A 13,624-nucleotide genomic window follows, 5' to 3' on the forward strand; every position below is an offset into this window, starting at 1 on the left:
ACCTTTGTTGATACTGGCTTCTACAGGAATAGGCCTAAGATTTATTTTGGTATCATATTGAGTTGTGCATGCTAATCACTTCACAGAATTTAGCCAGCAAAGGTTTTTTTTCCAAATTGACCAGATGTTACATCTCACTGGTACAGAGCCAGTTAACCTGAACCAGTCAAACCATAAATGATATAAACCAATGAGGCATGTTATTAGGAAATGCACCTCCCTGGAAACCCCAGCACAATGTCTTTTGAATTTTGACATATCAGGGTCTGGTACAGCTTCTTTTATTCATAAAATGGGTTGACTGAAATTTTGGCATGCGTGCGTTTCAGACTGTGTGGACTGTAGCACCGTTCTGTGACCATCTGCACAGGCCAAGGACACACATCCTACCCGATCCTCAAGGCACAATTGTGGGCACTCGTGAGAGCAAAGGCTGCAGCTCTGGCTGGGGGGTCTGCACTGTCTACCCCAGCGGTGGCCATTGCCTCCACCCAGACGGAGCTGCTGAAGGGAGAGGCTGCAGTGCAGACCGCAGACAGCAGGCAGTGCCTGGACCTTTTTCCTGGGGCAGGGACAGGCAGCAGACCTGCCTGCAAAAGGTGGAGGACCTCCTGCAGCAGGTGGCTGAGCTGCAGGAGGCAGTGAGAAGGCTGCGTAATGTCAGGGAGGCTGAGAATGGGTTAGGTAGCGGGTTCCAAGCGCAGTCTGCAGTGGACCCACTGCCCAGGGCCAAACAGGCAAATACTCCCCTACTGGCACACACAGAAGGGAGGGGAGCCAATAATGCAGAAGAATGGAAGCTTGCAACAGCAAGGACCTGCAGGAGGAAGAGACTTCCCCTGAAGCCTGAGGTGCCCTTGCAGAACCGCTTCACCACTCTGCAGACTAAAGAGGGAAGACCTGTCATATCAGGAGAGATGCTGCAGCTGAGTAAGGCAGCCTGATCCGCTCCCTGTATAACAACCAGTGCAACTATGAAGAGGTAACAGGTGATAGTAGTAGGTGACTCTCTTCTGAGAGGTACAGAGGTACCCATTTGCCTACCTGACACACTCTAGAGAGTTGCACTCCTTACTGGGGCCTTGTGTTGGGGATGTCATCAAGAAACTACCAAGCCTCATACAGTCCACCGACTATTATCCGCAGTCTGAGGAATATGAAGAAGGATTACAGAGCCCTGGGAGCAGCAGTAAGGGACTCTGGAGCACAGGCAGTTTTTTCATCAATCCTCCCCATCAAAGGGAAGGGGTTTGAAAGGGCCAGTCAAATCTGGTGAATCAGCAAATGGTTATGGGACTGGTGCCACAGCCAGGGGTTCAGCTACTTAGACCATGGGAATTGCTTTGAGAAACCTGGTCTACTGGGGGCTGATGGGGTGCATCTGTCAGAGAATGGGAAGAGCATCTTTGGTCATAGGCTTGCCAAGCTGGCAAAGAGGGCTTTAAAATAAGTTGCTAAGGGAGGGAAACCCCAATCCATCCCAATCCTACCAGTTTAATGCTAGTGTCAGCGATAGATGCCCAGAACGTGCAGAGGGATCACAGGTCAGCAGGATGGCACCTGAGGAGCAGCACAAAGGAATTCCAGCCACTCCAGCCAATAAGTCAGCTTCACTGGGGCCCAACTTAAATGCCTCTGGGCAAATACACATAGCATGGGGAATAAACAAGAGGACTTAGAGACATGCACATGCCTGTAGGGCTATGATCTTATCAGCATCATGGAGATATGGTGGGATGGCTTGAATGGAAGGATACAGGCTCTTTAGGAAGGACAGGCAGAGGACACAAGGAGGGGGTGTCACCCTCTATGTCAATGACCAGCTGCAGTGCACAGAGGTCTGCCTGGGGATGGATGAAGAACTGACCAAGACCTTATGAGTTTATGAGTCAGGGTTAAAGGGAAGGCAGGGACAGGTGACATTACAGTGCAGGTCTGCTACAGGCCACCTGACCAGGAAGTCCAAGCGGATGAGGCCCTCTACAGACAGATAGAAGCAGCCTCAGGTTCACAAGCCATGGTCTTCACTGGGGACTTCAACCACCCTGATAACTGTTGGAGCGACAACACTGCAGGACATAAGCAATCCTGGAATGCATTGATGACAACTTCCTTCTCCAAGTGATGGAGTAGCCAATGAGGAGAGGTGCTGTGCTGGACCTTGTGCTCACCAACAAGGAGGGGCTGGTGGGAATGTGAAGCTCAAAGGCAGCCTTGGCTGCACTGACCATGAAATGCTGGAGTTCAAGATCCTTAGGGCAGGGAGGAGGGCACACAGCAAGCTCACTACCCTGGACTTCAGGAGACCAGATTTTGGCCTCTTCAGGGATCTGCTTGGTAGAGTACCATGGGATAAAGCCCCGGAGGGAAGAGAGGCCCAAGAAAGATGGTTAATATTCAAGGATCACCTCCTCCAAGCTCAGGAGTGATGCATCCCAACAAAGCAGAAGTCAGGCAAAAATGCCAGGAGGCCTGCGTGGATGAACGAGGAGCTCCTGGACAAACTCAAACACAAAAAGGAAGCCCACAGAGGGTGGAAACAAGGACAGGTAACCTGGGAGGAATAAACAGAGAAATTGTCTGAGCAGCCAGGGATCGATCAGGTTAGGAAAGCTAAAGCCTTGATAGAATTAAATCTGCCCAGGGATGTCAAGGGCAACAAGAAAAGCTTCTATAGGTACGTCAGTGATAAAAGGAAGACCAGGGAAAATGTGGGCCCTCTCTGGAAGGAAATGGGAGACCTGGTTACCTGGAATATGGAGAAGGCTGAGGTACTCAATGACTTTTTTTCTCAGTATTCACTGGCAAGTGCTCCAGCCACACCACCCAAGTTGCAGAACACAAAGGTATGGACTGGGAGAATGAAGAACCGCCCACCGTAGGAGATCAGGTTTGAGAGCATCTAAGGAACCTGAAATTATGCAAGTCCATAGGACCTGATGGGGTCCATCTATGAGTCCTGAGGGAATGGGCAGATGAAGTGGCTAAGCCACTATCCATCATATTTGAGAAGTTGTGGCAGTCCAGGGAAGTTGCCACTGACTGAAAAAGGGGAAACATAAACCCCATTCTTAAAATGAGGAAAAAAGGAAGACCCAGGGACCTACAGGCTGGTCAGTCTCACCTCTGTGCCAGGCAAGATCACGGAGCAGATCCTCCTGGAAACTATGCTAAGGCACAAGGAAAATAAGGAGGTGACTGGTGACAGCCAACAAGGCTTCACTAAGGGCAAATCATGCCTGACAAATTTGGTGGCCTTCTACAATGGGGTTACAGTGTTGGTGGATAAGGGAATAGCAACAGACGTCATCTACCCGGACCTGTGCAAAGCATTTGACACTGTCCTGCACAACACCCTTGTCTCTAAATTGGAGAGACATGGATTTGACAGATGGACCACTCAGTGTGTAAGAATTGGCTGGATGGTTGCACTCAAAGCATTGCTGTCAACGGCTGGATGTCCAGACTGAGGCGCGTTCCTCAGGGTTTGGTATTGGGACCAGCACTGTTTAACATCTTTGTCGGCAGCATGGACAGTGGGATCGAGTGCACCCTCAGCAAGTTTGCCAACAACACCAAGCTGTGTGGTGCAGTTGACACACTGGAGGGAATGGATGCCATCCAGAGGGACCTTAACAGGCTTGAGAGGTGGGCCCATGAGAACTTCGTGAAGTTCATCAAGGCCAAGTGCAAGGCCTTGCACATGGGTTGGGACAATCCCAAGCACAAATACAGGCTGGGCAATGAGTGGATTGAAAGCAGCCCTACGGAAAAGGACTTGGGGGTGTTGGTTGATGAGAAGCTCCACATGACCCGGCAATGTGCGCTTGCAGCCCAGAAAGCCAACTGTATCCTGGGCTGCATCAAAAGAAGCGTGACCAGCAGCTTGAGGGAGGTGACTGTCCCCCTCTGCTCTGCTCTCATGAGACCCCACCTGGAGTACTGCGTTCAGCTCTGGGGCCCCCAAGAAGGACATGGACCTGTTGGAACGAGTCCAGAGGAGGGCCATGAAGATGACCAGAGGGCTGAAGCACATCTATGCGGACAGATTGAGTTGGAGTTGTTCAGCCTGGAGTAGAGAAGGCTCCAGGGACACCTTACAGCAGCATTCCAGTCCTTAAAGGGGGCCTACAAGAAAGCTGGAGGGGGACTTTTTACAAGAGCATATAGTGATAGGACAAGAGGTAATGACTTTAAACTGAAAGAGGGTAGATTTGGTTAGATGTAAGGAAGAAGTTCTTGACTGTGAGGGTGGTGAGGCACTGGAACAGGTTGCCCAGAGAGGCTGTGGATGCCCCATCCCTGGAAGTGTTCAGGGCCAGGTTGGATGGGGTTTTGAGCAACCTGGTCTAGTGGAAGGTGTCCCTGCACATGGCAGGGGGCATGGAACTAGATGATCTTTTAGGTCCCTTCCAACCCAAACCATTCTGTGATTTTGGTACCTTATGGAATTGGATATGCTTCTCGTGAGTTTTGCTTCAGATATTTCTTTCCTGTCACCAGTAATTTGCATAAACCCAGCAAGGCATCTGGAGAATCCCTAATTATTTAATAAAATAACTCAATGAAACATAATAAAATTAGGGCCTAGCCCTTCTGCTTTCTCAGTCAGCAACAAAGTCTGCACTGAGTTTACCATACCAAGACAATACTTATTGAGTGAGGTAGAAACACACTAAAAATGTATATCTGTGAGACATCTATAAAAGAAAGAGAAAAATCCATCAAAAAGTTATAAACACTTAAAACAAGTCATAGTGAAAAATTTCTTAACAAAATGCTCAAATGTTTAACAAGAGTAAGGATGGTCTTGCAGCCAGAGCACTAACTTGTATCTGAGAAAATCTTGGCTCTGTTCTGAGCCTTGCTAGTAGCTTTCTATGCAACAGTAATAAGAAAAAACACCCTGTATTTCAGTGCCTCAGCTCCTTATTTGCAAAATAATACCTCTGTTATTCATAAGACTATCCTGACTACACAAGCCCTGGGATGTTCACAACACTTCTGTGATAAGACTAAATAATTACAGATGAGTAAACAATAGGTCAAGAACCCTCTCTGCAATGCAAGATTCATCAAGTCACAGACTTTTTCCTGTTGCAAGATTTAGATGCTCTAGCATCAACTAGTCCAACATCCTGCTCAAAGGATCTTCAGTGATGGTAATTTCACAACCTCTTCCAGACTAGAGACTTCAGAGCCTCCCTGTACAGTTACTGTGCTTGACCACTCTCACCATAAGGATGTTTTTTCTTGTATCTAGTAAAAGTCACCCTTGTTGCAACCTGTGAGCATTGCCTCTTGTCTTTTAATGGTGCACTTCTGAAACAAGTCTGATCCAGCTTCTCTACAACTCTTTGGGCAGTGGAAGACTGAAAATTGTTCCCTCTTGTCATATGCTCCAGCCCACTTATTAGAAAAATCATAGTATAAATGTGTTTCTGATAGTGCCAATGAAATGCAGAAAAGTTTAGGATCTCATCTTTACATACCATGAAGTCCTCAGTTCTGACTTAGAGAGTGTTTCTTTATCAAAAAGTAGAGAATTTAAATAGCCAAACCCTGATTCATTGTTTTAAAAATAAAGGAAGAAAAGCTGATACTTACGCTGAGAGCAGTCACTACCAATCCAGCCAGGGTAACACTGACAGGATCTATCAATAGGATTACATGTTCCATTATTGGTGCAGGTGCATATTCCAATGCAGTTCTTGCCAAATCTGCCACTAGGACACACTGAGAAAAAGTTGTTAGAATTACAGCTCCTTAATAATCAGAACAAGATTGTATTTTCTTTATTTCAGGAGAAAGCAACTAATATTTGGATCAAAAAATGTATTGCTTAGTATAATGTTTAAGTAAGGCATAAATTCTGGTAAGCCCATTATACATACTCATTATGCAAATACAGTGGGTTTCATACTTCAAGATCAAATGTTCAAACAGCTTAAATCTGCTTAAGATTCCTAATTTATAAACTGCACATACTACAGCAGAAATGATTTTTGGTTTTATAGTTTCCAAGAGATGGAATGAAAATTATTACAGTGCTTGGTCTCTGCATCCCATAGAATCTTTATTACAACCTGTACCTTCATTACAGAGGGCTCCTGTAAATCCAGGTAAGCAGTCACATAAGCCAGTAATATGGTGGCAGGGACCACTGCTGTGTACACACTGGGGGCATGTCTGGCTGCAGCGGTGGCCATAAAACCCAGGGGAACAAACTGGAATCAGAAAGAACAAACAGTCATTGCTTCCTGCACTTTCCATATAGCCATGAACTACTCTTCAGTGCACTTGTTCCTGACTTTGAATTAGCTCTGCTTCCTAAATACACAAGAGTTGCAATGGTAGCTGTTATTATTCATAGAATTCAATGCTCTACACTCATGAAAGGAGATTTGCTCATCTTCCTCAAGGGTTTACTATATTCCAGTTAGTGATGACTTAGTTGACATTCTATTACTTGTCAGGCCACACTGTACTTGGGTTATGTTTGAAATACATATATACTTTACATATTATACATATTTGGCTATACATTATATGTCCTCTACAACATGAACATCTTTTAAAGCATATTTGAAGAAAAGTAATTTAAAAAAATACAGTGGATAGTTTTATTTGTAGATGAGTAGGATCATCTTAAATCTTGACTTCTTATGTGTTTCGTAACTTGGAATACAAATAGCCATTCTTTCACTGAGAAAAAACATACAAATGTTTTCCAGTCATCCTTTAATTTAGATACTCACTGTACTCATTACACAGTACAGACAGCTATGCATCACCTAACTTTTAGAGAACCTGAGACCAGGAATACAGAGTCATCCACTTGATTCTTATGCTAAAGTCACTAGTTTCTTTAAAAAAAGAAAAACAAAAGGGAATAATAATAAAAAAAAGACTCGCATAAAATCTCCTTTGTTGTTCTAACCCTTTTTGGCATTTATTCCTCATAAATTACAATATTAGGTAATACATCAAAAGAAATACCTGTTGCACAGAGGCAATTAGCACTGACAAAAACTAACTTGGAATCTTTAATTTCATTTAAGATTCAGTCTTCTAATTACAGACTTGATACAAGTTATGTGGCCAGATCTCTCTAGAGAGATTAACTTTTCCAAGTGAAACAGTGCCAAAAGGTTTTCCTGTTTACCAAAAAGGCACTTCTGACTGGAATCCAAATTATTCATATGACCTTTGTCTTCCCAGCCTCCAGACTGCGCATCAGAGAGGGGCTCTGAGAGCCACTGGACTGGAAGCCTCTTGTCCAGGTTATAGGCACAGTTCCAAAACACAAGGAACATTTTTACATGTAGTGTTACACTTAAGTCTGCCTTTGGATTAACTGATTAACTGCAAGGCCTTTAGAGATTAGATAGTGAGAATAATTACTGCACTTATTTAGAAATGCTTAAGGAATATTAATGCCACACTAATGTGGGATTTAGTAGTGCCATAGGCAATCACATTCTTCAGCTTGAAATCTTGCCATTCCTGGACTGTTAGGACTGCATCATCCTCTGGTTCTCCTTCTACCTTCTAGTAATCATTTCATGTCATCTCCTGCCTTTTAAGCCTCTTGGAGGACCTAGTAGCATCTCTGCTTGGCCTTACCCCACCTGCTTCTTGACCCTGTTTCTGGGAGACCTCCTCTGAAAACAAGGCTACCCTCCCAAGTGCAGAGGACTCACGTTTCTCTTCTCTGAACACCTTTCCCTCACAGTTTCAACAATTCAAACTGAAAACAGCTAGTCTGCTGGCAGACTGTGACAAATCTTCTCGGGAGGGTAGATATTTTGCACATCATCTTACTTTTGCCTCTCTGTTTCTGGTACGATTTGCCTTAGTTCATCTGTATCTCTCATCTTGTAACATCTAAATTTTACAGAGACAAATTTTTCAAATGCAACTATGGGTACCTATCATACCTTCTGCTTACTGTGAGGCCTGATCCCACTGGCCATTCTTTGCTGCTTCAAACTAAGTGTTAAAAAAAGCAATAACTAAGCCAATGATTCCTACCAAATTCAATAGGAAGCTAAGGTTTCTACCTTCTGAAACTCATGCATGTTTTATTTACCTACCAAAATACCTATTACAAAATTAATGTTCGTCATTCAATCACATTTGGAAATGCTTGCCTTTAGAATGGAATCCCCTACTAAATTTGTTTCTTAGAAAGTCATGTGTATAATGACATTATGGCACAGACAGTGAATAAAATTGTGCCATAACAAGAAGAGCACTACTAGTTGGAAACATTTGTTAATTTCAGATAACACTTATTCATGTATATTCATACATTTTGACAAAATGTCCAATCAGGGACTGTTTCATAGTACTTCATACTATAATTAACAAAGCATTATAGTATTATATGACATGTACTCCAAGTAAGGGAGGGAGAAACAGAGATTTTAAAGCATTTATTTTGTCCTTACTTCTCTGACAAGTGGTGCCTCTGTATCCTGGTGCACACTCACAGATTCCATCATCTGGAGAGCAGGATGCTCCATTTTTGCAGTAACAAGACAATGAGCAATTTGGACCCCACTGTCCCTCAGCACACACACTGTCACAGTGAATGCCTGCAACCATAAATAAACGAAACTGTCAGCCTTTGTAAAGAACTCTTATGTGTAGTTAGTTTAAAACTTTGGTCCTCAGAGGACTCATTTTTAAAACACAGCTTACAAAACCCATTTATGAATACATATCACTAATATCAGGAAAATAGAACAAGAACAAGGTAAATTTGCATCTCCGCTCCTGCCTTCCCCCAGAACAGTGAATTTCTTTCGTATTCCAGTTTTGATGAGATGTATATAAGGGCTGATCCTGAGTTGTGTAACAGGAAAGCACTTCTGCAGTTTTACATGCCATATAAGAGCTCCACGGGATGCTACCTCCAGGCTTTCTGCCCACCAATACTTTAAGACCTACAAAGATGAATGCAAACCTCTCAATAGTATAAAGATTTCCATAATTTTCCAAGACTTTTATACATATAAAAATTTTAAAAGTTCTTTTATTCCTCTCACTTTCACCACTGGTATCAATAAAAAGAATCAAAAGTAGAAAGTAATTCAACTGCAGCAAAATAATTGCTTTTGCTTCCTCCATAATGGCTGTTTCAAAACAGTAAAAGCTTATTTTCAAATTTTATGTTAGGGAGATGCATGACAAAAGGTATTGCAGAAACTTTTCCTTCTGAATGTAAAAATTCTTAAGGTCTGACATAATTTTGTGTAATAATGGGGTGCAGGACACAGAATGCTTTCTAATTAGTGGTGAGCTGATTAGTGCTCAGCCTCATACCAAATGGAAAAATGTAGCACACACAAAGGGTTTCCAAACACACCATGTGAGCATTCCAAAATGCTTAGCTGCAACAGTGTTAAGGATGCTGGTCAGTCAGTGCTTTGTCTAACTATTTTTGGCATAAAATTGATTATAAAATGGCCACAACCTGAACCCCTATACATAAATCATAATACAAACCATTAATTATAATAATCCAATCATGGGATGGTTTTTGTCTTTGCAATGCAGCAATATTGAATATAACTTTCCTGTTTGTTTCTTCCACTATCTGCTTTTTAAAAGCAGGCTGCATGTTAAATGCCAGTAGGCACCACTGTGGAACTCAGACCATATTGTGTCTACAGTACTTTGCATTAACAATTAAGTATTATTGTAGCGCCTCTACTGAATGAAGCCCTTCGCTAAGGGAAAAAGTGGATTGAATCCAACCACAAGCATGTCTTGCTTTGTAAGTATTTCCAGCAAAATATGCCACAGGTTCATTGCCTGCCAGAGTCCTAAAAAGGCAAAACAGTTTCACATGTGACAAGAAAAAGATCTTTTAACTTTGAAGAGCAAAACCTACTGTTCATAACAATACTGAAGAATAATTACACTGTTTACTGATAGAACACACTCAGAGGTGATTCCTCAACCCCCAAAGCATGTGCCATGTAAAGCTGCCTATATCCAAAGACTAACTCTCTAAATAGAGGAAAGGTGAAGCTCCATACTCTCAAATTGTTTGTTTCTCTGCAAGACAATCAACAGATGGAATAATCAAATATGTGGCTCAACGGATTGCACCAACACCAGCAAGAGCTAAAACACCTGCCTTTTAGAATCCAGAGGCTAATCAGCAGCAGACAGTACACAGGCCACCTAAAAGCCCTAACTGTACAATGATCATTAGCTAATACTGACCTAAAACAAATTTATTGTAAAGAAAATGAAAGGTTTCTTATATCATTACTTTTCCATTTTTGCCTGCATAGGCAATGTCATTCTTCTATCTTCATATCTACATTTGAGAGGCAGTGTAGACTTGCTTCTCAGCAGCCTGGGTGAACTTTTTCATTAACTCCTGATTTGTGGATAAATAGATAAAAGAAAGTGGTTTGATTTTGAGAGATGCTGATGCACATGAGCAGGATGAGATCACAGCATTTTTTTAGAAACAAGACCACTTATTTCAGACACATAAGATTGCTCTGCTTGAGGTTCCAAAATCTGCAAACTTGGGTTTGTAAGTCTGTGAAAGCACAAGCAGACACATGCAGAGCATTTCAGAATTAAGTCTGGCATTCTGTTCACGTGAGTGTTATCTGTCATATCATACATAGCTTCACTCAGTGAACCCTGCTAAAGAAAAGACATTTTTCACAGAGTCTTGATGGGTTTCAGTGGTATTCAGTATACAATGGTCACTATTAACAAGTCAGTGGTTGCCAAGAGTTACCATAGTGCATTATCAGAGATTATGCAGACCAGTGACATACAATAACACCAGGCTCAATTATATCGTCTTGATCTGTGCACAGAGGATGCTTTATGACAGCATAGTGTCAAAGGGTGATACTGGGCACACTGGGACAGAAAAGATAATGGGCCCCATGCTGCATAGAGCCACAATACTTAAAAGTGCCAACAACTACCATTAAAAATGAAAAAGGAAAAAGTTCCCCCAGTACATAACAGGGAAAATTACGCATTACAGAAACTGAAAAAATGACCTTTCCTTTCCCACTTTCACCCCCTATGAGGAGGTAGTCAGGTGAAGAATGATACCCCTCTACTTAGCAAAGAAACAGTGTATCCTAAATATCACTGAATAACAATTATGACAATATAATATACTGAAAAAGTGCTGAATAGTACTTCTGTTTCACTATAAAAGGAATTTTATTATATTCACCATTGATCATAAGCAAAATCAATTTCACTCCTGTGTGTGTCAACAATGAATGTAGTAAAGCAGAATACGAATTCATTTTGTGATATATTGCATCTCTACTTATAAAAAGCTTTAAATCTCACTCATTCACTGTTATTTAGATAAGATCACAAGTCACTTAAAAATGAGAAACTGATTTTCACATCTTACAGCTGTATAAATCAAATACATGTATTTTTGAGAAGGAATAGGTTAGAAATATTAAAAGGATTGAAAAATAAGAATTTTCCAGACTCTGATGCTTTATATGAAATTTCAGCAAAGCAAGCTATGCTTTTATAGAAAAGCTAGAAATTAGTGAGGAAAAAGAAACATTTTTACTAGAACTTACAAAGCAAGATTAGACTCAGCTTTTACAACAATGGTATCAACAGTGTACTGGCTTATGATTGCCACAATTTCAAGTAAGTATTAATCTCTTATGCAATAAAGTTGTTTCTGATAAGTTTTCATGTTGATTTTAATACTGATAAGGATATCTGTGAGGAGATGTTTTTGCCAGAGCTAGGGACAAAGAGCTCTTTGATGGCCTTCACAAGTTGCTAGGCAATAGCCGAATGGTCATGATAAACTTCAGCTAAGCTGCTCTGAAGAAATGCTCATGCATTTAATGCCCAGTGCTTTATGCTGGGGGCCTCACATCTAAATCAGCATTCCCCCAGCATTCGTAATTGCATGAATGAAGTAAATACTTCTTTAGGGATACCAGTGTTTCCGCCCATGCTAGCAGAGTGTTTACATACTCCCTATGCTATATTTTTAAGTTGAGACTCAATGATCCATCCAAGTCAGATCAATGGAGAGCTAATTTCTTTTAGCACTCGAAGGGGAAAAAAATCTATCAATTATTTCTAACAATCTGCCCAGGCAAATTTATTATTGGATTAAGTGCTATTTTCCAGCTTATTATGTTTCCATTAGTCTGATACAAAGTCATCCAAACATTAAAAATATTTTTTTTCTTAAAGAACATGTATTTGCTATACAATTTATCTTCACAACACATGGAACTTTCCAGTATAGTCTCTCAGAATTAAAACCTATTTGTATATTGGTGTAGTTCCCATATGTCAGAGCTAAACTGCATATACAACAGCCTAAACAAGAAAATGATGAAGCCCTCAAAACTTGGGGAAATCTTGATGTCATTAAAGCTAATGATACATATCCATTATGGTCCAAGATCTCACTCTTCATATTTAAGAGAAAAAAACCACTAGATCACTTCTGTTCAAGGAAGCTGAGACTTCTGATGGTGAGAATTGCTTCCCTACTTCTCTATCAAATGCTGGATGAGCAGCCCAAAGAAAGGGGAGAAACAGCACAGGGAAGTGGTGAAAAACTTCATAGGCACTATTTAGAAGTACTCTCACTGTCTTTAAGGGAAGAGAAGTACCTTGCTCCCTAGTTGAAGATAGCCAGAAGACTAAATAAAAGTGTCTCAAATTAAGGAGCTAATGAAAGGATCAAAGATTTTTCTCTAGAAGTTCAGGCTGCTGCTTCTTCACTGCAGCAGCAGGAGATTTTGCACCCGCAAGTTTTGGTAGGAAGCCAGCTACAAAAGCTTGTCAACAAAACCAGTGCTGTACCAGAGTTTGAAGGCAAACATCAGTATCTGCAAATTTTAGTGGAAGAATCACTTCTGAGATATCCCCAGTATCTTTCTGAAGGCCATACTGTTGCTACATACTGTTATCCACTCCAATGGTTCTCTTCTTTTCATTTTTTTTAGTCATAAGAAAATAATATTTCTCCTTTTCTTACCTTCTTGATAGGTAGAAAATAAATGCATTTAATCTACTGATTTAAAGTTCTTCTAAAAGAGTGGTATTTCTTCCACATAAAGACCCACCACAATCCATAGGAAATAGAGATAAAGACACAGTGAAGTCCAGACATAGGGTAGGCCAGACATCTTATTGAAGGATTCATCTCCCTAAGTTTGGAAAGTAAATATGCTGTTTATCATGACACAGTGCCCACATACAATTTCACTTTGCGGCTCACTGGCTATTCATCACAATGGGACCTTGTGCTTCAGGAGCCCAGAGGAAATCGGCCAAGGTTGAGGGAAACCCATGTTTCTTGCAAGAGGTTCTTGGCTTGGTTGCAGTGGGGCACCAGCATCACACATGCTGTTCCAGCAGCAGCTCATTTCTCAGTCTTAAGGTAAGGAAGATCCATGACAGTACTCTTTTATAAAAGTATTTTTCTTCTATGTAGGAGGGGTAAAAAATATGCACGCATTAAAAGCTAAGGAGCAAGGGAGAGTTCTAGTTCATGCTTCCCAGGGGACCTGGTTATTTGCATCAGTGGGGTGGGTGTCAGATGACAGTCCTCCCTGTTATAATCCAG

The 13,624-nt window shown here is 41.6% G+C and overlaps 1 protein-coding gene across 5 annotated transcripts in view; it reads right to left on the minus strand.

The window, feature by feature from the left end:
- Positions 1-13,624, minus strand: part of MEGF10 (multiple EGF like domains 10) — a 107,458-nt gene that overhangs the window by 14,792 nt on the left and 79,042 nt on the right. For all 5 annotated transcript variants that reach the window (XM_075021559.1, XM_075021561.1, XM_075021558.1 and 2 more), the window contains 3 exons: positions 8,454-8,600; positions 6,093-6,227; positions 5,608-5,736 (listed from right to left, as the gene is read on the minus strand). In XM_075021559.1, coding sequence (XP_074877660.1) covers positions 5,608-5,736; positions 6,093-6,227; positions 8,454-8,600 — 411 coding nt within the window. The remainder of the gene's footprint in view (positions 1-5,607; positions 5,737-6,092; positions 6,228-8,453; positions 8,601-13,624) is intronic.

Source organism: Buteo buteo, chromosome Z (assembly GCF_964188355.1).
Source record: "Buteo buteo chromosome Z, bButBut1.hap1.1, whole genome shotgun sequence".
In the NCBI taxonomy this organism is placed as follows: Eukaryota; Metazoa; Chordata; class Aves; order Accipitriformes; family Accipitridae; genus Buteo; species Buteo buteo.